General features: G+C 43.7%; 2 protein-coding genes across 2 annotated transcripts in view; both read right to left on the minus strand.

Annotated features, from left to right (window-relative positions):
* Nucleotides 1-21: 21 nt before the first annotated feature.
* On the minus strand, nucleotides 22-22,215 carry LOC129856951 (collagen alpha-2(VI) chain-like). The gene is made up of 29 exons (XM_055924746.1): nucleotides 22,068-22,215; nucleotides 21,578-21,842; nucleotides 20,274-20,604; nucleotides 20,056-20,076; nucleotides 19,442-19,507; nucleotides 19,299-19,352; nucleotides 19,155-19,199; nucleotides 19,018-19,044; nucleotides 18,875-18,901; nucleotides 18,656-18,700; nucleotides 18,509-18,562; nucleotides 18,328-18,390; nucleotides 15,195-15,257; nucleotides 15,049-15,102; nucleotides 14,902-14,937; nucleotides 14,664-14,726; nucleotides 13,685-13,747; nucleotides 13,510-13,572; nucleotides 13,264-13,326; nucleotides 2,946-2,996; nucleotides 2,783-2,818; nucleotides 2,629-2,691; nucleotides 2,458-2,520; nucleotides 2,307-2,342; nucleotides 2,166-2,211; nucleotides 1,920-2,072; nucleotides 1,331-1,777; nucleotides 1,102-1,140; nucleotides 22-840 (listed from the first exon to the last, which is right to left on the minus strand). Exons 1-29 carry the CDS (start codon nucleotides 22,168-22,170, stop codon nucleotides 239-241), a joined length of 3,042 nt encoding a protein of 1,013 aa, XP_055780721.1. The 5' UTR covers nucleotides 22,171-22,215; the 3' UTR covers nucleotides 22-238.
* A 2,530-nt stretch (nucleotides 22,216-24,745) lies between these two features.
* LOC129856956 (succinate dehydrogenase [ubiquinone] flavoprotein subunit, mitochondrial-like) overlaps nucleotides 24,746-26,894 on the minus strand; it is a 10,034-nt gene continuing 7,885 nt past the window's right edge. Inside the window, exon 15 of the mRNA XM_055924760.1 lies at nucleotides 24,746-25,576. Coding sequence (XP_055780735.1) covers nucleotides 25,490-25,576 — 87 coding nt within the window. The 3' untranslated portion in view covers nucleotides 24,746-25,489. The remainder of the gene's footprint in view (nucleotides 25,577-26,894) is intronic.

The following is a 26,894-nucleotide window of genomic DNA, read 5'->3' on the forward strand; positions in this document are numbered from 1 at the left end:
GAACATGCTATACCTTTGTTATTAATGAGAATAAATCTTTATTTGGAAAAAAAAGAAGCTTTATTGCGGCCACTAATCAATTAGATTAGTAAGACAAATCTTTTTAAAAATGTAGTCTAATAAAAACGAATTATAGAAAAGATACATAAAGGACATATGAAATCAGTTCTGGGTCTTTCAGTTAGCCTACAGGTGAGTGTTAAATCAAATGGGGCCCTGAATATATTTAAAACCTGGTTTAACCTAGGCAATGAGCCATGTGTTTAACAACCCCAGGGAGGGCCAAGTCATTGAAACTCTTCAGGTTAAAGATAAGAGCTTTGTCCCTTAGAGTGAGTTGCAGCAACCGCTCCCTGTCAATATCTGATCCCACTGTGATAGCAACACCCACTGCGTTGGACCTTCTCATGGCTCCAATACCCTCAGCAAAGTTCTTGTCTGAGGTCACTCCGTCTGTAATGAACACAAAGGCGAGCTCTGCGTCCGGACGTACCCCTCTGAACCGACCTCCAGGGTTACTGACGAGGTTCTCAGTTGCGTAGAGAATAGCGCTGCCCAGAGTGGAGGATGAGTCGCGGTAGACTGCATTAGAGACCAGGGAGCTAATCTTTCTGTGGTTGTTGGAGAAGTCCAGAAGAACCTCTGGGTCCTGCTCCCCTCCAAACTGCAGCACGGCGAAGCGGGCTCCTGAAGAGACCTCCTTGGAGAGAGGGATCGATTGGGAGAGTCTCTCGATGAAGCGCAGGATGCTGATGAAGTTTCTGCCCCCTGTTCTCTCAGAACCGTCAATGAAGAAGAGGATGTCTACGGGGCGCTGGATCACTGGAGCCAAACTCAAATCTTTTACAATAATAGAAAGTCAATGTTATACAGACTGTTGATTCATAAACTCTAATAATAATCACTCAAACTCTAATACATCTGTAGTTGTCTATAATTTACATATGTAGAATATATTGGAAATACATTAATAGTTCATTACCAACTGAACAAATATTCAAGGCCAGGGAGTTTCATTAGTGCAATATAAAATAACACCAAAAAAATAAGCCCCATTTATTAGATGTAAAAACATAAATAAAAAAGAAGTTGTCTTTTCACCTGAGGCACACTTCAGGTCTGGACAGATCATCTCTGGTTCTAGAGAAGAAGAGAAGTGAATGTAGTTCATTAGTCAGGGCGGGGCATTTTCACAAAATAAAATCATTGAACTGTTGATAAAATGTAGTGTGCATCCCAATGGCACCCTATTCCCTATATAGAGCTCTGGACAAAAGTAATGCACTATATAGGGAATAGGGTGTCATTTGGGATGCAACCATAAACTTGCCTGGGCAGAGGATTTGTTCTATTTCCTCTAAGAATTCCTCAGCAGTAAGTTCAGCGTAGACACTCAGGGTCTTCACCCGGTCGCCCATATTACAGGCAATCCTCTCCATGTTCTGCCTCTCTGCCCCAGAGTCAAACATATCACCGATGGCGATGGCATACACGTCCACCCCGTTACACAAAGCTCCAAGATTATCCAGGTCTTTAGGATCGTAGCGACCGTCTGTGATAACTATGGCCACCACCTTGGTCCTCCCCCTGCGACCTGGTACTATCAGATGGTCGTATGTGTACTTCAGGGCAGAGGGAGTCCAGGTGCCTCCAGCGATCCACTCCATGGCTTTGACCTTTGTGTTGAAGGAGGTCGCAGAGGTGATGCCCCTATCGTCCATCCTGATGGCCTGAACCGCCCCTTGGTGACTGTACTGAACCACACCCAGACGAAACCCTTTTTGGGGAGTTAGCAGTAGTTCAGAGAATAAAATTGATTATATGTTTAAAAAATATATAATTTTAAATCCTGTTCCCAGAAATGTTGGTGATCCATTCAAACAGTGGCTGTAGTAATAATACAGTATGATGAAGTTTACCTGAGACGTCAGAGATGTTTTTGGCCATCTTCCCAAGCCTGTTTGCTACACTGATGACAAAGTTTTTAGCCAGGCTGAAGTTGGTTTTTCCAATACTTTCAGAGCTGTCAATCACAAACACCAGGTCCAGGGGAGGGCAAACCTTTTCACAATCTGCACAGAGAGACAGTTAACAATAAGACTTGGGCATTTTTTTTATTATTACAGGAAAATTGGTTGTCATTATAACTGGAAATAAACCATTACCACAGCAGCCGCATGTTTCTCTGACAAATCCCATGATTTCACACTCCTGAAAGTTGAGAATATTCATCAGCATTTCTCAGAGAGACAGGGATATGAAAGATATCTGTCAATCAGGATGAACAAATAAAGTCTGTTACTTACCGATAGACCAGAGGCCCCACGAGTACCAGGTACTCCCTAGACACCATCAATAGAAACATTTAATGACCAATGACAGACTCTTAGTGGATGAAATTAATCACAAATGAGAACTAAATGCACCTTTGTATGTGTACATAGGAATAAGACTCACCGGTGATCCAGGTGACCCCCTCACTCCTCTGTCTCCAGGAACACCCTCTTGCCCTGGCTCCCCCTGTAAAACAATACACCCATTTTTTTTATAGAAATACATAAATCCATTTAAATAAACGAGTGCATTTATTAATATAATATATCTCTGTTTATGATATACTGCACGTACTGCCAGTCCTTTTGTTCCTGTAGTTCCCTGGGCTCCTTTTTCTCCATTATAACCTCTGGTGCCCTGCGAAAAATATAGACATGGTAGTGAATAGAGGGGTCGAACAATTTCAGATTTTAAATATGGACGGCTAAGAACAGGTACATATGATTACCTGCAGTCCAGGTAAACCAGGGTCTCCTCTCCCTCCCTAAGAGATGATAAGGTTGAGTTAGCATGTTTGTCATGGCACTAATTAAAACAGGATTACCAATCCAATTCAATTGCCAAAAGACATTGAAATTGTCTTTTGTTATTCAGTCAGGTGAAGCTCAAACCTGTTTCCCTCTGGGACCTGGGTAGTTGTATCCATCACTTCCTCCATCTCCCTACCAATTAAAACAAGACAAACAGCATTTTTAGCACTGATTAGCTCTCATTTCCCAGAACTTTATTTTGCATCAGCTACTGTTCTTGTGAAGGTGTACTACAAAAACACTGTAAGACCACTTTCTCATTCTAAGAAAAGAACGTGACCAAGGGAATGTCAACAAAGAATAATTTCCCCTCGTAGTAAATGTTTAGGGGGGCCCTACTCAGTACTCTGTACAGTTTCCAACATAACCTCAACGGAAATACCTTCCATTGTCAGATTCAGGTATGTGTTATTATGCATAGGCCTGTTGCAACGTGTCCAGTGTCATTTTTAATGCATATGAATAAAACATTGAAATAACTCTGAAATAACTTTTTTTTCTGGACTTTTCCAAAACAAATATGTTGTTAGAATTTAGATATCACAAATTTGTGCTATAAGCAGTTTTATAAACTGGGTGAATCGAGCCATGAATGCTGATTGACTGACAGCCGTGGTATATCAGACCATATACCACGGGTATGACAAAACATGTATTTTTACTGCTCTAATTATGTTGGTAACCAGTTTCTAATAGCAATAAGGCACCTCGGGGGTTTGTGGTATATGGCCAATATACCTCTGCGTTGCGTCGTGCCTAAGAACAGCACTTAGGAGTGGTACATAGGCCATATACCACACCCCCTCGTGCCTTATTAACAACACAGTGTGGTCAAAGACTTAACTTTGTTGTAGTCACTAACTTATCGGCAGACTCAATAGCCTTGGTTTCTCAAATGGCTGCCTCGCCTGGTTCACCAACTACTTCTCACATAGAGTTCAGTGTGTCAAAGGGCCTGTTGTCCGGACCTCTGGCAGTCTCTATGGGGTTCAATTCTCGGGCCGACTCTTTTCTCTGTATATATCAATGATGTCACTCTTGCTGCTGGTGAGTCTCTGATCCACCTCTACGCAGACAGCACCATTCTGTATACCTATCTGGCCCTTCTTTGGACACTGTGTTAACAAACCTCCAAACGACCTTCAATGCCATACAACACTCCTTCCGTGGCCTCCAACTGCTTTTAAATACAAGTAAAACTAAATGCATGCTCTTCAACCGACTAGCATCACTACTCTGGACGAATCTGACTTAGAATATGTGGACAACTACAAATAACTAGGTGTCTGGTTAGACTGTAAACTTCCAGACTCACATTAAGCATCTCCAATCCAAATTGAAATTTAGAATCGGCTTCCTATTTCGCAACAAAGCATCCTTAACTCATGCTGCCAGACATACCCTCGTAAAACTTGCAACTGACAATTAACCCGAAAGTCTGTCGTTGTTTTTTGTTTGTTCGCTATGCGGGGAAATATGCGGGGACAAGCAGAACTACGTGGCTAAGAACTGTTATAGCGGGGATTATTATCGTAGCAACATACCTTTGGAGTGAAGGCAATCCCGTGCTGTGTTAGCTAAATGTTTATGTCTTCGGGTGTAGTTCGTAAAGGTTGAAGTGTGTATGTTAGGATGGTAACGTTATATTAATTAAGGATGAAATGTGAATTCATGCCAGGAATAATACATGTGAAGTTTTTGATTTCCTCCCTTCTGTAATAAGCAGCCAATGAGGTATTTTTCCTTTATTCATGTGTTTAATCTGATACTGTTATCTCCGGTTTAAACTGTTTTATTAATGTAAGCACTTCAGAGTTATATCAAGCTAATAAGTCACTCGTAAGACAAGAAGGTTGTAGGAGTGTGCTTAACTGTATTTTAATTTACTTTATAGTTCTCATGGAACGTGATAATTCTGACTAAAACTACAGAATAAAACCGCCAGTTAGAATCAAGGAACAGTTGTGCTCGTGGTTACTGGAAGGAGCTACAAAACTGACTTTCCTACTGATCCTTGACTTCGGCGATGTCATTTACAAAATAGCCTCCAACACTCTACTCAGCAAATTGGATTTAGTCTATCACAGTGCCATCCATTTTGTCACCAAAGCCCCATATACTATCCACCACTGCGACCTGTATGCTCTCGTCAGGTGGCCCACGCTACATATTCGTCAGTATCTCAACTCCCCCTTCACTCCTGAGGAGGTCCTGGAGGAGATTACCTCCATGCCACCTAACAAGTCCTCAGGCCCAGATGGATTCCCCAGAGAGTTCTACAAAGCTTTTTGGCCCCAGTTTAGCCCTATTTTCATACCAATGCTGGATGTTTTTTGCAAAAACGGAGCTCTCCCAGACTCAATGCACACAGCTCGAATTACAGTGTTGCTCAAAAAAGACAAGGACCCTCTATCCTGCTCCTCCTTCCGGCCTATAAGCTTGTTGGATTTCCACTACAAAATAATTACCAAATTGCTCTCCAAAAAACGAAACATTCTTCTTCCCAAAATAATAAAAGCGGACCAAACTGGATTTATTAGAGACCGGTACTCTTCTGATAACATTCACTGTCTTTTTGATATTATTGATCAAGTAAACGCACAGAAGATCCCTGTCCTGCTGGCTTCATTGGATGCTGAGAAGGCGTTCGACAGGATGGAGTGGAGCTTTCTGTTCTCAGTCTTAGAAAAGTTTATTATGGGCCCAAACTTTATTAAATGGATTAAGTCCCTATACTCTTATCCAAATGCCATGGTGACTACTAACGGACCTGAACTCTGACAGATTCCCTTTGGGACGGGGCACAAGACAAGGGTGCTCGCTGTCCCCCCTGCTCTACTTGTTGGGGGCGGAGCCTCTGTTAGAGTTGATAAGGAGCAATCCAAGTATTATAGGTGTTTCTGCAGGCGGCCTGCAGCACAAGATTTCGCTCTACGCGGATGATGTCTTGCTCTACATATCCAACCCTGAGAAATCCCTCCCATTTTAGACACAATTGCTCAGTATGTCAAGTTTTCAGGATATAAGATACATTTGAACAAATCCACTGTTTGCCCTCTCAATCTTACACTCACCAGCTTTATGAAGACACTATGTCCGTTCCAGTGGAAGACACAGGGGTTTCAAAACCTTGGGATCTTCGTAACACCAGATCTGAATGGTCTTTTCAAGGAAAATTATCTCCCACTCCTGGATCGAATCAAGAACGATCTCCAAACCTGGATCTCCCTCCCAATTAGCTTAGTCAGAAGAATTAAAGTCATCTGTATGAACATCCTCCCTAGACTGAACTATTTATTTTTTATTTATTTTTTTTTTTTATTTTACCGTTATTTTACCAGGTAAGTTGACTGAGAACACGTTCTCATTTGCAGCAACGACCTGGGGAATAGTTACAGGGGAGAGGAGGGGGATGAATGAGCCAATTGTAAACTGGGGATTATTAGGTGACCATGATGGTTTGAGGGCCAGATTGGGAATTTAGCCAGGACACCGGGGTTAACACCCCTACTCTTACGATAAGTGCCATGGGATCTTTAATGACCTCAGAGAGTCAGGACACCCGTTTAACGTCCCATCCGAAAGACGGCACCCTACACAAGGCAATGTCCCCAATCACTGCCCTGGGGCATTGGGATATATTTTAGACCAGAGGAAAGAGTGCCTCCTACTGGCCCTCCAACACCACTTCCAGCAGCATCTGGTCTCCCATCCAGGGACTGACCAGGACCAACCCTGCTTAGCTTCAGAAGCAAGCCAGCAGTGGTATGCAGGGTGGTATGCTGCTTATTTCAGATGCTCCCATGCTATCTCCCAGTTTCCTTTTTCAAAACCACTAACCAAAGCATCACCAAATTTATATGGGGCAATAAAAAACCTAGGATCAAGTTCTCCACTCTATCGGAACCTGTATCTAAGGGTGGTCTTGCCCTTCCCTCCCTTCAATTGTACTACTGGTCTGCCCAAATCCGCAACATCCTAACATGGATCACAAACAGACAAGAATGTGGATTCAGATAGAAGCCCAATCCTGTGGTTCATTGCCCCTAAGCTCAATTATATTCATTAATAACTTTAGTGAAGTGGGCAACATAATCAAAACCTTTGTGATTTACAGCACCCTACTAGCGTGGAGGGACTGTAAGAAATACCTGGGCATTTCCTCCCAAATATGTTCTCACTCGCCTATAGTATGCAACCCAGACTTGCCAAAAGCCCTGAGTGATGCCAACTTTAATCTTTGGCATACTCTAGGAATCAGGACCTTTTCAGACCTATTTCATCAGAAAACCACTACACTGAAATCCTTTCAAGAGCTCTGCAGTGAATTCAGTGTGCCAAGATCCAATTTCTTTTTCTTTTTTTTATATCTTCAAATTAGACACGTCATTTCCTGATTTACTTCCAAGAGGAGGTTTAGAGCTCAGCTAAATGAAGTTGAAACCCTTCTTGTCACAGCACAATCCATTAAAGGCAAAATCTCCTATATCTATAGACTCCTTTCTGAGAAAGGAGGCTCCTCCTTTACTCCTTTGAAAATAATCTGGGAAAAGGACCTTGGTCTGACTATCAGTGATGAGTTATGGACGGAGGTTTGCGACAGGGTATACTGCTCCTCTACTAATGTAAAAATGAAAGAATCTAATTACACATTTTTGTACAAATTTTATTACACCCCAATGACACTCCATAGAATGAAAACAGACATTTCTCCTAACTGTAAAAGATGTACCTCTGAAAGTGGAACCTATATGCATGTATTTTGGAGTTGTAGAGAGATTGCCAGATTTTGGCAACCTATACATACTGCTGCACAGAAAATACTAGATGTACAGTTTGATATGACCCCCCGGACTTAGTTCTTGATCCTGACAGAGAAAATGTGTTTATGACTATCACATACTTTGCTAAGAAATGTATTATTCTATTGTGGGCTTCTAATACTTCTCCTACATTTAAAATGTGGATTGACCAGATTGTTGACCTTCTTCCTCTTGAAAAGCTCACTTATGACCTCTGCAAGAGACAGCCCAGGTTTGATAGACTCTGGTCACCACTACTCAACTATATTTCAAACTGGACAGAGTGAATGGGGTGATTAGGGAAATGAGCAGATACATGTTGTGTAAGGTGCTGTAAAAACTAATTATTTGCTTGTCGTCTCAGCTAAGGCTGGAAATAGCTAATAAGAACCTTGATCTGCAAGGTTTAAAAAAAACAAAATATTATTGTTATTTTTTTATTTTTTTTTAAGTCTGTCACATCTGTGAACGTGGAATGTGTTTTGTTGGTTGATTGAAAAACAAGAAAACGTTATAAAACTTTAAATAAAAAAAATAAAAATAAAGGTGAAACATATATACTGTATATATATATATATATATATATATATATATATATATATATATATATATATATATATATATATATATATACACTGCTCAAAAAAATAAAGGGAACACTTAAACAACACAATGTAACTCCAAGTCAATCACACTTCTGTGAAATCAAACTGTCCACTTAGGAAGCAACACTGATTGACAATAAATTTCACATGCTGTTGTGCAAATGGAATAGACAAAAGGTGGAAATTATAGGCAATTAGCAAGACACCCCCCAAAACAGGAGGGATTCTGCAGGTGGTGACCACAGACCACTTCTCAGTTCCTATGCTTCCTGGTTGATGTTTTGGTCACTTTTGAATGCTGGCGGTGCTCTCACTCTAGTGGTAGCATGAGACGGAGTCTACAACCCACACAAGTGGCTCAGGTAGTGCAGTTCATCCACGATGGCACATCAATGCGAACTGTGGCAAAAAGGTTTGCTGTGTCTGTCAGCGTAGTGTCCAGAGCATGCAGGCGCTACCAGGAGACAGGCCAGTACATCAGGAGACGTGGAGGAGGCCGTAGGAGGGCAACAACCCAGCAGCAGGACCGCTACCTCCGCCTTAGTGCAAGGAGGTGCACTGCCAGCGCCCTGCAAAATGACCTCCAGCAGGCCACAAATGTGCATGTGTCAGCATATGGTCTCACAGGGGGTCTGAGGATCTCATCTCGGTACCTAATGGCAGTCAGGCTACCTCTGGCGAGCACATGGAGGGCTGTGCGGCCCCACAAAGAAATGCCACCCCACACCATGACTGACCCATCGCCAAACCGGTCATGCTGGAGGATGTTGCAGGCAGCAGAACGTTCTCCACGGCGTCTCCAGACTCTGTCACGTCTGTCACATGTGCTCATGTGCTCAGTGTGAACCTGCTTTCATCTGTGAAGAGCACAGGGCGCCAGTGGCGAATTTGCCAATCTTGGTGTTCTCTGGCAAATGCCAAACGTCCTGCACGGTGTTGGGCTGTAAGCACAACCCCCACCTGTGGACGTCGGGCCCTCATACCACCCTCATGGAGTCTGTTTCTGACCGTTTGAGCAGACACATGCACATTTGTGGCCTGCTGGAGGTCATTTTGCAGGGCGCTGGCAGTGCACCTCCTTGCACTAAGGCGGAGGTAGCGGTCCTGCTGCTGGGTTGTTGCCCTCCTACGGCCTCCTCCACGTCTCCTGATGTACTGGCCTGTCTCCTGGTAGCGCCTGCATGCTCTGGACACTACGCTGACAGACACAGCAAACCTTTTTGCCACAGTTCGCATTGATGTGCCATCGTGGATGAACTGCACTACCTGAGCCACTTGTGTGGGTTGTAGACTCCGTCTCATGCTACCACTAGAGTGAGAGCACCGCCAGCATTCAAAAGTGACCAAAACATCAGCCAGGAAGCATAGGAACTGAGAAGTGGTCTGTGGTCACCACCTGCAGAATCTCTCCTGTTTTGGGGGGTGTCTTGCTAATTGCCTATAATTTCCACCTTTTGTCTATTTCATTTGCACAACAGCATGTGAAATTTATTGTCAATCAGTGTTGCTTCCTAAGTGGACAGTTTGATTTCACAGAAGTGTGATTGACTTGGAGTTACATTGTGTTGTTTAAGTGTTCCCTTTATTTTTTTGAGCAGTGTATATATATATATATATATATATACACACATTTTTTTTTAAACTTGTTTCCTATAACTACAAACAGTTATTTTAGGGGATTTTTCATATTTATTAACTATTTTCTCAACCTCTAATGGAGAATCTACTCTGCGTTAGCTAGCTCGAGCTGGCTAATGTTAGTCACTAGCCGTGCAGACTAAGTGTTGGTGAGCTGCAATCTACCAATCACGAGGAGGTGAAATGTAAACAACCAATTAGATTCCACACAGGTGGGGGCCGCATGATCTCAGTGAAGTAGGCTACCACGCTTTTTTCTGAAGCGCCTCTCTCCTTGGCTCTTCTTTCGTAGCTAATTCAGCCGTAAATCGGTAAGTCTCCGCTCTCTGTACTTTATCTGCTGGATTTTTTTGTTTGTTCTGTGGGTTCCTGCCTGTGCTAGACTAGTTGGTGTTGTTCTCTGGTTTATTACTTACCTATGTCGACTGTGCTGGTTGGCTAGCTAGGCTAGTTATCTGGCTAGGCTAGCTACCAGGATAGAATAACTAACTTCAGCTGGCTGGCTTGCTAGCTAAATTAACTGCATTTACCAGTAACATTATTTGATAACTGGTTAGATGGTGTAATGTATTTCCAAAACTTTGGTTTACTTTAATATAGCTGTAAGACAGGTGTTGATATCAACTGGCTGACTCATGCAGTGCTAACGTAACATTAGCAGCCTGGTAGGGCTAATGTTAGCAGGCTAGTTGGCTTGCAGCCTTGTAAGCTGATTTGTAACAATAAATTCATAAAGTATTTGCTTGTAAATGGGCAGATTTTTTTTTTTATTGAAACCAGTAGTTGTGAGTGCAAACTATTTGGTTTAATTTGAAGTTATACATTTGAATGTATTTCTGTTGGAGTAACATTATAGGGAATAGGCTGGCTTGCTGGGTCCTCCATATTACATCACACCCCGTAAAAGCATTTCCCGACATGACTTGGCATTTTACTGAATTCGAATCTGTTTTATGTAATAACTCGGAAAATAGAAAAGAGAGGTGTAACTTTACATTGGGACTTTTCATGCGTATACTAATGCAAATCTGTCACACCCTGATCTGTTTCACCTGTCTTGTGCTTGTCTCCACCCCCCTCCAGGTGTCGCTCATTTTCCCCTGTGCATTTATACCTGTGTTCTCTGTTTGTCTGTTGCCAGTTTGTCTTGTCTCATCAAGCCTACCAGTGTGTTTTTCTCCATACTCTTGTTTCTCTCTAGCCCTTGTTTTTCTGGTATTGACCACCCTGCCTGCCCTGACCCTGAGCCTGCCGTTCTATACCTGTCTGACACTGCCCTGGATGACTGACCTCTGCCTGCCCTGACCCAGAGCCTGCCGTTCTGTACCTGTCTGACACTGCCCTGGATTACTGACCTCTGCCTGCCCTGACCCTGAGCCTGGCTGCCGTTCTATACCTTTCTGACTCTGCCCTGGATTACTGACCTCTGCCTGCCCTGACCCTGAGCCTACCGTTCTATACCTTTCTGACACTGCCCTGGATTACTGACCTCTGCCTGCCCTGACCCAGAGCCTGCCGTTCTGTACCTGTCTGACACTGCCCTGGACTACTGACCTCTGTCTGCCCTGACCCTGAGCCTGGCTGCCGTTCTATACCTTTCTGACACTGCCCTGGACTACTGACCTCTGCCTGCCCTGACCCAGAGCCTGGCTGCCGTTCTATACCTTTCTGACACTGCCCTGGACTACTGACCTCTGCCTGCCCTGACCCAGAGCCTGGCTGCCGTTCTATACCTTTCTGACACTGCCCTGGATTACTGACCTCTGCCTGCCCTGACCGAGAGCCTGCCGTTCTGTACCTGTCTGACACTTCCCTGGATTACTGACCTCTGCCTGCCCTGACCCTGAGCCTACCGTTCTATACCTTTCTGACACTGCCCTGGATTACTGACCTCTGCCTGCCCTGACCCAGAGCCTGCCTGCCGTTCTATACCTGTCTGACACTGCCCTGGATTACTGACCTCTGCCTGCCCTGACCCTGAGCCTGCCTGCCGTTCTATACCTGTCTGACACTGCCCTGGATTACTGACCTCTGCCTGCCCTGACCCAGAGCCTGGCTGCCGTTCTATACCTGTCTGACACTGCCCTGGATTACTGACCTCTGCCTGCCCTGACCCAGAGCCTGGCTGCCGTTCTATACCTTTCTGACACTGCCCTGGACTACTGACCTCTGCCTGCCCTGACCCAGAGCCTGGCTGCCGTTCTATACCTTTCTGACACTGCCCTGGATTACTGACCTCTGCCTGCCCTGACCCTGAGCCTGCCGTTCTATACCTGTCTGACACTGCCCTGGATTACTGACCTCTGCCTGCCCTGACCCTGAGCCTGCCTGCCGTTCTATACCTTTCTGACACTGCCCTGGATTACTGACCTCTGCCTGCCCTGACCATGAGCCTACCGTTCTATACCTTTCTGACACTGCCCTGGATTACTGACCTCTGCCTGCCCTGACCCTGAGCCTGGCTGCCGTTCTATACCTTTCTGACACTGCCATGGATTACTGACCTCTGCCTGCCCTGACCCTGAGCCTGGCTGCCGTTCTATACCTGTCTGACACTGCCCTGGATTACTGACCTCTGCCTGCCCTTGACCCGTCGTCTGCCTGCCCCATGTTTTGTTAATAAACATCTGTTACTCAAACTGTCTGCATATGGGTCTTATCCTGAGGTCTGATACAAATCCACATGATTCATGTTGTTATGTTTATGTTACCTACCCTTTTAGAGGACATGTCATTTTTTCCCCCCGCAGTGACAAAAAGTGACTTTTTTCCAAATACTCCTACAGAGTTATATGCAGGTAAGACGTTCTGATTTATATTTAGTATCAGAAAGAGCAGATTCTAAATAACTCTTTAAAATTTGAGAGATGAGCTCTATTTCCAAAATATCACTTTTACCAAGATGACCTGCTTTTCCTTTGCTCTCCACACATGTGCATGCAGCAGCAGATCACCTACAGTAACACACTAATTATAATGCTATTGTGTTTCCTTTGCTCTCCACACATGTGCATGCAGCAGGAGATCACCTACAGTAACACTAATGATAATGCTATTGTGTTTCCTTTGCTCTCCACACATGTGCAGGCAGCAGCAGATCACCTACAGTAACACACTAATTATAATGCTATTGTGTTCTTTGAAGAAGAAAAACCAAATCTGTATTCTAATGTTACCCAAGACCTTCAGAAACACAACGAAATTATGTTTTTTTTCTCCGATAGCATTTATGAAATGTATTTATTAGACTGTTAGAATGTTGCAGTAAAAACAGAATCCTGCTCATTGATGTAGTAAGGGGGGAATCGAGGCCCGGCAGTTTAAGTGTTAAAAGCTGAACCCAAATCAACTTACCTTAGCTCCTGCTGCTCCAGTGTTTCCTCGGGGGCCAAAGTCCCCTGCATCCCCCTGAGAGCCCTACGAGGACATGCGGAAAACATGGACACGGATGGTGACAGGGCAGAATATTATTTTCTAATTTCATTACATCACCTATCATAGATATCACCTGTTTAACCAATGGTATATTTGGTGACGGTGGTTAGTGGAGCACTTCTGCTCTTACCAGGTATTATTATTATTATTCAGGGCAGTATTCACCTGAAGTCCTGCCTCTCCACCCTCACCTGGTAGACCACGGACCCCTGGGAAACCTGGTGCCCCCTGGTAAGAGATGGATATGATAGGGATTCAAAAAGATGATACAGTTCAATGTATTGATTAAAATACAACACCTGCATATTGATTACATTTGATTTATTAAAAGTTGACTCACTGCTGCTCCTTTTTCTCCATTCTCTCCAGGAACTCCTCTCACCCCCTCTGGGCCTAGTTCTCCCTGCAATATGCAACACAATGAATACAACCAACATGGATTCTCCCTCTGGGCCTAGTTCTCCCTGCAAGATGCAACACAATGAATCCAACCACCATGGATTCTCCCTCTGGGCCTAGTTCTCCCTGCAAGATGCAACACAATGAATCCAACCACCATGGATTCTCCCTCTCTGGGCCTAGTTCTCCCTGCAAGATGCAACACAATGAATACCACCAACATGGATTCTCCCTCTGGGCCTAGTTCTCCCTGCAAGATGCAACACAATGAATACCACCAACATGGATTCTCCCTCTGGGCCTAGTTCTCTCTGCAAGATGCAACACAATGAATACCACCAACATGGATTCTCCCTCTGGGCCTAGTTCTCCCTGCAAGATGCAACACAATGAATCCAACCAACATGGATTCTCCCTCTGGGCCTAGTTCTCTCTGCAAGATGCAACACAATGAATCCAACCAACATCGATTCACCCCCCTCTGGGCCTAGTTCTCCCTGCAAGATGCAACACAATGAATCCAACCAACATGGATTCTCCCTCTGGGCCTAGTTCTCTCTGCAAGATGCAACACAATGAATCCAACCAACATGGATTCTCCCTCTCTGGGCCTAGTTCTCCCTGCAAGATGCAACACAATGAATCCAACCAACATGGATTCTCCCTCTCTGGGCCTAGTTCTCCCTGCAAGATGCAACACAATGAATACCACCAACATGGATTCTCCCTCTCTGGGCCTAGTTCTCCCTGCAAGATGCAACACAATGAATCCAACCAACATGGATTCTCCCTCTCTGGGCCTAGTTCTCCCTGCAAGATGCAACACAATGAATACAACCAACATGGATTCTCCTATTGTGATGCAGTAAAAACAGATGAGATGTTTGCTTGTTTGATGTTTTTAGTTTGTTTGTGGATACCTTATCTCCTCTCTTGCCAGCCTTGCCTCGTCGTCCAGCTCTGCCACTGTCTCCTCTGCTTCCCTGAAAGAGACATGTTCTCATGTTTCACCAGACCCCCCCCCCAAAACAACGTGTCAATGTAAATGTTGTGAGTCCACTCTGTCTTGTGTGATTGTTGTGCAGAGCACAACGCTGTATGAAGACACTATCACTTGGTCTACAGCTGATTTATTACAGACTTCAATATGAGACTCACAGTGTCGCCAGGACTTCCACCAGGTCCAGCTTTACCCTAACGAACAGAAATATTGTTTAAGCAGATGATTAGGTGGTTTGATTTGGCAGCCTAATACTCCTAGTTAGTCAACTGAAATAGTGGTCATCTCTCTGAGCGATACAGTACCTTGTTTCCTGTTAGCCCAGGCAGACCAGGGTTTCCAATATAGCCAGCAACACCCTGTAACAGAGGCACACTTAATGTATCATTGTCTAAATAACTACAAGTTGATAGTGTTTCTGATAACGTGTCGTTCAGATGGCGCTCCAGACCTTATCTCCACTGTCTCCACCATCACCCTGTGGTCCAGGCCTGCCACTCTGCCCAGCAACACCCTGAAGACAACACAATACAGGATGTACCAGGTGGACAAGACTCATGTTTCAAGAAGCCTATAGAGCCCCAGAGTGGAGGTGGCATAATACCCATAAAACCTAGCGGTCAAACAGGGAAATGGTTCCAACATTTTTTTCACCATAAATTTTTCCCATAGGGTATTTTAGAAACACTTAAAATAAGAGCTGTGTTTCGTGTAGGCTTACCCTGGCGTGACGTTTTGGTAACCATGTAAATCTCTATCGGACATTCGGCTCTATTTACTCGCAAATTCAAAAATGCTAATTAGCATCAAAGTAGACATCATGCAAGACTACAAATCCCTGCAAGCTCTTGGAAGTCATCTCTAGCTGACACCTTTTAACAGGTATTGTGTAAATGTAAAACTTGCACAAGATAGTCCACATAATTGTACATTTAAAGACATTTTATCAATTTATTTATTACAAAATTTAGCTAAGATTAGATAGTGCATCCAGAGATTCTTACCTTTGCCTCGATTTGGCAGTCTCGTCCAGATCAGCATCATGGCATTTGTGGTTCTTTATTATAGCCACATTAGCAGCTGTTAAAAGATTTTATAAAGGTTTAAGATAAATGATTAAATAGTTCTACCCGGAAACTTAACCATTAGGGATTAGAGGTTATGTAGCATGGACAAGGAGAAATGAACAATAATAAACACCGGTCCAGATAAGAGGAATGTATGTGTGTCCCGAAAGAAAACAAAGAGGAGCCTTAACCTATGTTTGAACCGACCCGGCTATAACTCTGGGGAGATAAGACAAGACAGCGAGAGCCCCTCCAGGTTTCCCTTATCTGGGGGGGACTGGAACTGTCAGCTGGGTAGTGATCAACTGTGGTGAGAATTGTAGAGAAGTAGATAGCTCTCCTAATGTTAGTGTGTATGTATGTGCGTATGTTAAGAGAATGTTATAAAAGGGAACATCATTGTATATGCACAGGAGCGCTCTCGTAAATACATTTTCTGACTATAGTAGCTGGGCCTCCGTCTGATTCATTTCAACCAGTTTCCTACAAATCCTGGGTTTCAGGCTGAGTAGTTAATTGAATCGGGTTTATGAACATCGAGAACATAATTCTCGTGACAGCAGCTCATTAGCATTTCATTTTTTTGGGGGGGGGGGGTAAATACAGGCGAATATATTGATAAAAGTCACCTTGTCTTAGAGAGATTTACACGGTTATCAAAACTTCACGCCAGGGTAAGCCTACACAAAACATACAGTTGAAGTCGGAAGTTTACATACACTTAGGTTGGAGTCATTAAAACTCGTTTTTCAACCACTCCACAAATGTCTTGTTAACAAACCATAGTTTTGGCAAGTCGGTTAGGATATCTACTTTGTGCATGACGCAAGTAATTTTTCCAACCATTGTTTAAAGACAGATTATTTCACTTATAGTTCACTGTATCACAATTCCAGTGGGTCAGAAGTTTACATACATTAAGTTGACTTTGCCTTTAAACAGCTTGGAAAATTCCAGAAAATTATGTCATGGCTTTAGAAGCTTCTGATAAGCTAATTGACATAATTTGAGACAATTGGAGGTGTACCTGTGGATATATTTCAGGGTCTACCTTAAAACTCAGTGCCTCTTTGCTTGACATCATGGAAAATGAAAAGAAATCAGCCAAGACCTCCAAAAAAAATTGTAGACCCCCACAAGTTTGGTTCATTCTTGGGAGCAATTTCCAAATGGCTGAAGGTAAAACCTTCATCTGTACAAACAATAGTACGCAAGTATAAACACCATGGGACCACGCAGCCGTCATACCGCTCAGGAAGGAGACGTGTTCTGTCTCTTAGAGATGAACGTCCTTTGGTGCGAAAAGTGCAAATCAATCCCAGAACAACAGAATAGGACCCTGTGAAGATGCAGCAGGTAACAGGTGCAAAAGTATCTATATCCACAGTAAAACGAGTCCTATATCGACGTAACATGAAAGGCCACTCAGCAAAGAAGAAGCCACTGCTTCAAAACTGCCATAAAAAAGCCAGACTAAAGTTTGCAACTGCACATGGGGAAAAAGATCGTACTTTTTGGAGAAATGTCCTCTGGTCTGATGAAACAAAAATAGAACTGTTTGGCCATAATGACCATCATTATGTTTGGAGGAAAAAGGGGGAGGCTTGCAAGCCGAAGAACACCATCCCAACTGTGAAGAACGGGGGTGGCAGCATCATGTTGTGGGGGTGCTTTGCTGCAGGAGTGCTGGTGCACTTCACAAAATAGATGGCATCATGAGGGAGGATAATTATTTGGATATATTGAAGCAACATCTCAAGACATCAGTCAGGAAGTTAAAGCTTCGTCGCAAATGGGTCTTCCAAATGGACAATGACCCAAACCATACTTTCAAAGTTGTGGCAAAATGGTTTAAGGACAACAAAGTCAAGGTATTGGAGTGACCATCACAAATCCTTGACCTCAATCCCATAGATCATTTGTGGGCAGAACTGAAAAAGCGTGTGCGAGCAAGGAGGCCTACAAACCTGACTCTGTTACACCAGCTCTGTCAGGAGGAATGGGCCAAAATTCACCCAACTTATTGTGGGAAGGTTGTGGAAGGCTACACGAAACGTTTGACCCAATTAAACAATTTAAAGGCGATGCTACCAAATACTAATTGAGTGTATGTAAACTTCTAACCGACTGGGAATGTGATGAAAGAAATAAAAGCTGAAATCAATCATTCTCTCTACTATTATTCTGACATTTCACATTCTTAAAATAAAGTGGTGATCCTAACTGACCTAAGACAGGGAATTTGTACTTGGATTAAATGTCAGGAATTGTGAAAATCTGAGTTTAAATGTATTTGGCTAAGGTATATGTAAACTTCCGACTTCAACTGTAGCCCTTATTTTAAGTGTTTCTAAAATCCCCTATGGTAAAAATGAATGGTGAATAAACGATTGGAAGCATTTCCCTGTTTGACCGCTAGGTTTTATGGGTATTATGACTCATACTGTTGTACTCTATATGTAACAGGACACTGTACAAAGGTGCTAAATTCAGGAATCAGGTGAAGAATCCACCTACCTTTTCACCTGACTTGCCCGCGTCACCCTTGATACCAAAGTCACCGGCAGGACCGGCTTCTCCCTGTGAGACCGCAAAAGGTGGTGGAGGAGGACATTTATAACCACAGTGATACAGGCTATGTAGTACGTTACAGTCACACCTACTGTATATTATGCTCAACGTCGCTGCATTATCTCACCGACATGCCAGCGTCTCCTTTACATCCAGGTGCCCCAATGGTGCCAGTCTTTCCCTGGAAAACAACAAAGTAGATGACATCACTAACTAGACATGTCTAAATACATTCTTTTTTAAATCAATAAGTAAACAAATAAATAAGACATACCTTTTCGCCATCAATGCCGTTATACCCAGGAGATCCACTTTGACCCTGACGAGATCCGATTGAGTAAATTGTTCATTGTTAATTGGTTACATGGTGCATGTCCTAATGAACTGATCCTGACGACTACGCCAAATGTAGCGTGTAGATCATCAATCTAATGAAATCAGAAAATGAACCAATCATGCTTGAGATGAATTAATATCAATGGAAAAGGAGTACCTTTCGACCAGATCCTCCAATATCTCCCTGTGAAACAATGACAACATATGACGTCAAATACAGACAGCAATGCAGTATTATAACAAGCGTGGTAGTATGTACACGAGTAACAAATGGTTAGAGCATTTTTTCTAATATGTTACCTTCTCTCCTTTGAGGCCTGGAAGACCCTGTAAATTAGGCAAATAATGTCAATAATGTCAATAATGTGTGACATATTCAATCAAAGCACCGTGGCACAGACAAATACCACAGTTAGAAATATCACCATTCCTCTTACCTTCTGTCCATGCAAACCTATCGGGCCCTCGATACCAAGGTCACCCTGTAGGGGGAAAAAAGCCAACATAAATGAAATGTTAAATCATATTGAGTATAATTGGCTAGTACGTCCTGTATTGTGTCATCGTGTATTTAATCTAACCGGTGGTCCAGGCTGTCCAGGATCTCCTATTGCACCACCAGTTCCCTTCGCACCCTACAAGACACAAAACAAACATTGATGTCATGAAGTGTCATAAACCGATACATATTTAGGTTGATAAAAATAAGAGATTGCTTATTTACTTTCATTCCCTTGTATCCTTTCGGCCCAGCAGCTCCTTCTGTTTGGATGCACATAGGAGCTTGGCACTAGAGAGAAATCACAGAAGATATGGTCAAAGAGGTTTCAATATGGGCCTCCCGAGTGGCGCAGCGATCGAAGGTGCTGCATTGCAGTGCGTTAAGGTGTCACTACAGCCCCGGGTTTGATCCCAGGCTGTGTCGTAGCCAGCCGTGACCAGGGGAACCATTGGCCCAGCGTCGTCCGGGTTAGGGGAGAGTTTGGCCGACCGGGATTTCCTTGTCTCATCGCGCTCTAGCGACTCCTTGTGGCGGGCTGGGTGCCTGCAAGCTGACTTCGGTCGCCAGTTGGACGGTGTTTCCTCCGACACATTGGTGCGGCTGGCTTCCGGGTTAAGCGAGCAGTGTGTCAAGAAGCATTGCGGCTTGGCAGGGTCGTGTTTCAGAGGACGCATGGCTCTCGACCTTCGCCTCTCCCGTGTCCATAGGGGAGTTGCAGCGATGGGTACCAATTGGATATCACAAAAAAATATATATATATGAGGTTTCAAATATTTAAAAGAGGAAAGACAATTCTGTTGTTCATTCTACATCCCTCAGTGCTTCATATGACTCACCTCAAATTCAGCCTCTTTGATCTGGAAAGAGAAAGAAATTACAGCATATTAAACACAAACTAGGATACATAAAACACACAGACACTGTAACACTGACACAAACTAGGATACATAAAACACACAGACACTGTAACACTGACACAACTTGGCATCAACCATGACAGCACAAAAACATCCGTACTCCACTTCACAAAAGGAAGCTTCACTATGAAACCTACCATGGTGTCAGTTATCCTGTTGACAGCAGCCTGGCGGTTTCTAGCTGGGAATGCCATGTAGTCCTTCCTATACAACTCCACAGGAGAACTGGCGATCTGCTTGAGCTCACTCTCCATGGTTTCCTCGTTGGTGGCCACTACAAAGATCTTGATGCCTGCTGCCTTGGCAGCCTCGGCGGCCCGTGAGACCCCTCCACAGGGGCTGCCAGTGATGTGGCCGTCAGTCAGGACCACAGCATACTGGAGCCGGGGCTTTCCCCTGGCCGTTAGCCTCACCTGCTCTGTCATGTTCCTCAGGGCACAGTCGATGAAGGTACCCCTACCAATGTACCTGGTGACGAGGAGAATAAATTATTAGCATGCTCAACTCTTATTCTGAAAGATTGGTGTGCTCAACTCTTATTTTGAAAGATTGGTGTGCTCAACTCTTATTATGAAAAATTGGTGTGCTCAACTCTTATTATGAAGTATTGGTGTGCTCAACTCTTATGAAGTATTGGTGTGCTCAACTCTTATTATGAAGTATTGGTGTGCTCAACTCTTATTATGAAGTATTGGTGTGCTCAACTCTTATTATGAAGTATTGGTGTGCTCAACTCTTATGAAGTATTGGTGTGCTCAACTCTTATTATGAAGTATTGGTGTGCTCAACTCTTATTATGAAGTATTGGTGTGCTCAACTCTTATTATGAAGTATTGGTGTGCTCAACTCTTATTATGAAGTATTGGTGTGCTCAACTCTTATTATGAAAGATTGGTGTGCTCAACTCTTATTATGAAGTATTGGTGTGCTCAACTCTTATGAAGTATTGGTGTGCTCAACTCTTATTATGAAAGATTGGTGTGCTCAACTCTTATTATGAAAGATTGGTGTGCTCAACTCTTATTATGAAAAATTGGTGTGCTCAACTCTTATTATGAAGTATTGGTGTGCTCAACTCTTATTATGAAGTATTGGTGTGCTCAACTCTTATTATGAAGTATTGGTGTGCTCAACTCTTATTATGAAGTATTGGTGTGCTCAACTCTTATTATGAAGTATTGGTGTGCTCAACTCTTATTAAGAAAGTATTGGTGTGCTCAACTCTTATTATGAAGTATTGGTGTGCTCAACTCTTGTTATAAAGTATTGGTGTGCTCAACTCTTATTATGAAGTATTGGTGTGCTCAACTCTTATGAAGTATTGGTGTGCTCAACTCAGTATTATCTTATAACACTCCCAAAAGAGATGAAGACGATTCAGTAAGTAAGTAATAATGAGGGACTGACTGACAGTGGCTGACTGGCTGGCTGAGTAATGTACCTGATGGCCTGTGCCCTTCCCAGGAAAACTGCAGCATCAGTGACCACCTGGCTGAAGACTTCCACGCGGTCTGAGAAGTGCAGCCCACCGTAGGCCCACTGGACCCTCTTGGCCCGGAGGGTGGTGGTCTGGAGCCTCTCCACAAACATCTGGAGGAACATCTTGAGCTCCTCCACCAGACTGCCCCAGGGGAACTCCCTCAGAGCAACACTCTCAGAGGTGTCTATGGTGAAGTACACGTTGACGGAGCAGTCGTCCTTTTCATCTGGGCAGAGAGTGAGAAAAGAATGTGCAGCACCTTGCTTGAAGTAGTTAATGAATATCCACCATTATTCCTCCACAATTACTAATCTACTTGTGTATAATAGACATAGGTTAATGACATGTATCTACAATATTGCTAAATAGTATATCAATCATATCATAACATTTGATGGCTCTTGTAATTTATATTCACAGCCAATGTCTCTATGCTTCCACCCCGCCATACCATTGATGTTCCTGGGCCTCACTAGCAGGTGGTCGTATTCTGGGTCCTGGGCAGAGACCTGGAGGACCCACAGCAACAGGAAAGCCTTCAGTACTCCTGCCATGATGCCTCTGTGTGTGGAGGGGAACAGGTGTCCGATCTGTATAAGACTGTCTACACAGAAAAGGAAAAGGTTTAGTTTTATAAGCCTAATTAACTACGGTTTGGAAAGTAATAAATGTGGCAGGTAGCCCTCGAGGTTAGAGCGTTGGGCCAGTAACCAAAAGGTCGCTCATTCGAATACAGGAGCTGACAAAGTGAAAAATCTATCACTGTGTCCTTGAGCAAGACACTAAACCCTAATTTCTCCAGGGGCGCTGTACAATGGTGAACCTGGCTGTGACCCCACTCCTTACAGGTGTCTCAGGGGGAGTTGGGATATGGTGACCCTGGCTGTGACCCCACTCCTTACAGGTGTCTCAGGGGGAGTTGGGATATCGTGACCCTGGCCCCACTTCCTACGGGGGTCTCAGGGGGAGTTGGAATATGGTGACCCTGACCTTGACCCCACTTCCTACGGGGGTCTCAGGGGGAGTTGGGATATGGTGACCCTGGCCTTGACCCCACTTCCTACGGGGGTCTCAGGGGGAGTTGGGATATGGTGACCCTGGCCTTGACCCCACTTCCTACGGGGGTCTCAGGGGGAGTTGAGATATGGTGACCCTGGCCGTGACCCCACTCCCTGCGGGTATCTCAGCGGGAGTTGGGATATGGAACAAACACCTTTCCAGTACACTGTGTGTAACAGGACAAATATAAACACCCCCAAAATGATTACTGTTCTATATTTTCTGAGGAATATAGCCAGACACTTCTGGTGGTATACGAAGGCAGGTTATTGTTTGAAACTGTATGTTCCATGGTCTTTCAACTGATCCTCTGTTCCGTGGTCTTTCAACTGATTGTCTGTTCCATGGTCTTTCAACTGATCCTCTGTTACATGGTCTTTCAACTGATCGTCTGTTCCATGGTCTTTCAACTGATCGTCTGTTCCATGGTCTTTCAACTGATCCTCTGTTACATGGTCTTTCAACTGATCGTCTGTTACATGGTCTTTCAACTGATCGTCTGTTACATGGTCTTTCAACTGATCCTCTGTTACATGGTCTTTCAACTGATCGTCTGTTACATGGTCTTTCAACTGATCCTCTGTTACATGGTCTTTCAACTGATCGTCTGTTCCATGGTCTTTCAACTGATCGTCTGTTACCTGGTCTTTCAACTGATCCTCTGTTCCGTGGTCTTTCAACTGATCCTCTGCTCCGTGGTCTTTCAACTGATCGTCTGTTCCATGGTCTTTCAACTGATCCTCTGTTCCATGGTCTTTCAAATGATCCTCTGTTCCATGGTCTTTCAAATGATCCTTTGTCACATGGTCTTTCAACTGATCCTCTGTTCCGTGGTCTTTCAACTGATCGTCTGTTACATGGTTTAGGTCATTTGTAAAATAATTACAGGCAAAGGAGAGTAAAGACATTAATTGTGTAAAACATACATATGTTTTGTAAAGGTCTACCCATCCCTCATGCCTGGATGGTTACAGTAAGGGTTTCTGGTTGAACTGATTGCAACAAAGAACAGTGTAATGCTGGGCTGACAGCCCTGTACCTAAGACATTCTGTTTCCAGAGTAAAACCTCCCAGGTGAGGGAAACACTGTCTAAAGGTAGCTGATAACAAACCATGCTAGAGGCTATAGGGATCTACTCAGAATGTTAACTCAAAGTATCTTTTAAACCTATTTAATACAACTGCTACTCTCTGGTATACCCTGGTATACACACCCCAATCTATCAAACATTCAGATTATTTGATTCAATGAGTGCGCATAATTAATTGTATTGTAATGAAACAGGCAGGGAAGCAGGTCTCGAACCCTCAACCTTCGAGCACGAAGCCCAGCGCGCTATCGACTGTGCCGCAAAAGCATCGATATCAGATATCCACACTTATAAACCCAGTGTCTTTACAGTATCTTATCCTTGGTTAGCAAACAAAATCCAAATGTGCATTTTGTCCGCATTACTTGACTGAAATAGCATGCTACTTTATATGAAAAAGATTGTTTGATTACTAGACTTTCTACAAAATACCAAGCAAAAGCTACTAACAGTAATCTCTTCCATTCCAAGAACACCAAACATCTTTAAGTATGTTCATCTCAGTTCACCTTAGATGTATAATAACAGTAATCATTAACATTTTAAAAGTAATACAATGAATAATAAAACATAATTTGGTTATTCAATTTTACTGGCCTGCAATGGGAGAGTTAAGAATCTGTTACCACAACAGTGTGATCCTCTGCTCAGTCTCGTACCTGCAGAATCAGTCCCTCGGAGCGGGAAGGAGAAGGTATGTTATCCATGCCTGTTGAGACGTGCCATACATCTAGTGAGGAAAAGACTCCTCCTGTGCATTCAGCCTGACTACTTCCCAAATGGCACCCTATGGTTCCTGGTCAAAAGTAGTGTACTACATAGGGAATAGGGTGGCATTTGGTATGTAACCTGGACTTCATCACTGTGGTACATATAACAGCAACTCACTCACAACTGGAGAGCATGTACTGTTTAGGTAGCCAGGAGACATGAATGAAATGGTCAGACATAGTCAAATGAATAGAAAAGTTGAGTAGAATTGATTTAATTTCTAAGTTTAATGACACATTTGAAATAATACACAGAACATAAGAACAATGCAAATACAAATTCATTCTTGGTAACATACATAGTATTTCATTTATTTTCCCCTACCTAATTGTCTTAATGTCCACTATATTCCACCAGTAAATAGCACAAAGACAACTATAGTTGAGTATATTTTTAAACATTGCCATAAAGTGCAGGACCTGTAGCAAGCAGAGTGACATCAAACATCCCATCAGAAATACTGCTGGTCACACGCCAGTTGTACACATGAATGTATCCTGAAAGGAGAATCACTAAAGACTGTGTGTTAACGACGCTGAAGGGACATCTACAGGAAATAGGATGTCTTAGCACTCTGAACTACAGCGATTACACAATATTTAAATTCAGTATTCCATTATGAGTCCTAATATTATGGTATCAGCGAATAATGAAGGCCACAGAGAATGGGCGTATTTAGGCGACTACATACCTATAGGAAACTACTCTACAACTTCATAGGACAACAGACAATTATAAAATAGTTCTATATTTACAAACTTCAATCACAATACCTTAACAATTCATTTGGGTGGGTTAAAAGTCAAACTGCATGTGAGAAAGCAATAATTCCCTATCTACAGTGCTCCCTCACACAGAGTGAAGGTCATAGAGTGAAATGGATCCTAGGTGGGTTTTGCTGGAAGCGTACAGAGTGACAGTAATACATCAGAGTGTTCCTGTTGAGATGGTCTCAATAGGAGCGGATGGCTGGAGGGACGGCTGAACACTCCTCCTGGTCCAGAGAGGTGTCAATCACTGGGCGGTACTCCAGAGTTACCTGAAACATGACAGAGAGATCAGTCTCCTAATACCAGATCAGTCCCCTAATAATAGATCAGTCTCCTAAAAACAGATCCGTCTCCTAAAAACAGATCCGTCTCCTAAAAACAGATCCGTCTCCTAATAACAGATCCGTCTCCTAATAACAGATCCGTCTCCTGATTACAGATCCGTCTCCTGATTACAGATCCGTCTCCTGATTACAGATCCGTCTCCTGATTACAGATCCGTCTCCTGATTACAGATCCGTCTCCTGATTACAGATCCGTCTCCTGATTACAGATCCGTCTCCTGATTACAGATCCGTCTCCTGATTACAGATCCGTCTCCTGATTACAGATCCGTCTCCTGATAATAGATCCGTCTCCTGATAATAGATCCGTCTCCTAATACCAGATCAGTCTCCTAATACCAGATCAGTCTCCTAATAATAGATCAGTCCAAAGGCACTCATTTGTATTTCTCCATCTCCATCCAAAAACCTATTTCTGGACTAAACAGTATGTTCAATCAAGAGCATGCTTTTTAGTCCAGACAGGCTTGATTCTGTTCAGGGAAGATTGTCCCTATGTGTTTCCATCAGACAGACAGGAGTCGTGGTAGTTGTGTTACCTCGCCAGACAGACAGGAGTCGTGGTAGTTGTTTTACCTCGCCAGACAGACAGGAGTCGTGGTAGTTGTGTTACCTCGCCAGACAGACAGGAGTCGTGGTAGTTGTTTTACCTCGCCAGACAGACAGGAGTCGTGGTAGTTGTTTTACCTTGCCAGACAGACAGGAGTCGTGGTAGTCGTTTTACCTCGCCAGACAGACAGGAGTCGTGGTAGTTGTTTTACCTCGCCAGACAGACAGGAGTCGTGGTAGTTGTGTTACCTTGCCAGACAGACAGGAGTCGTGGTAGTTGTTTTACCTCGCCAGACAGACAGGAGTCGTGGTAGTTGTTTTACCTCGCCAGACAGACAGGAGTCGTGGTAGTTGTTTTACCTTGCCAGACAGACAGGAGTCGTGGTAGTCGTTTTACCTCGCCAGACAGACAGGAGTCGTGGTAGTCGTTTTACCTCGCCAGACAGACAGGAGTCGTGGTATTTCTTTTACCTCGCCAGACAGACAGGAGTCGTGGTAGTTCTTTTACCTCGCCAGACAGACAGGAGTCGTGGTAGTTCTTTTACCTCGCCAGACAGACAGGAGTCGTGGTAGCTGTGTTACCTCGCCAGACAGACAGGAGTCGTGGTAGTTGTTTTACCTCGCCAGACAGACAGGAGTCGTGGTAGTTGTGTTACCTCGCCAGACAGACAGGAGTCGTGGTAGTTGTTTTACC

Source organism: Salvelinus fontinalis, chromosome 6 (assembly GCF_029448725.1).
Source record: "Salvelinus fontinalis isolate EN_2023a chromosome 6, ASM2944872v1, whole genome shotgun sequence".
Lineage (NCBI taxonomy): Eukaryota > Metazoa > Chordata > Actinopteri > Salmoniformes > Salmonidae > Salvelinus > Salvelinus fontinalis.

Coding starts and splice junctions, on each gene's coding strand:
- LOC129856951 (XM_055924746.1), bottom strand. CDS start 22,170: ATGGCAGGAGTACTGAAGGCTTTCCTGTTGCTGTGGGTCCTCCAGGTC. Junction 2,212..2,306: donor GTGGGGCCTCTGGTCTATCG/GTAAGTAACAGA, acceptor CTCAACTTTCAG/GAGTGTGAAATCATGGGATT. Junction 2,073..2,165: donor AGAAACATGCGGCTGCTGTG/GTAATGGTTTAT, acceptor CTCTCTGTGCAG/ATTGTGAAAAGGTTTGCCCT.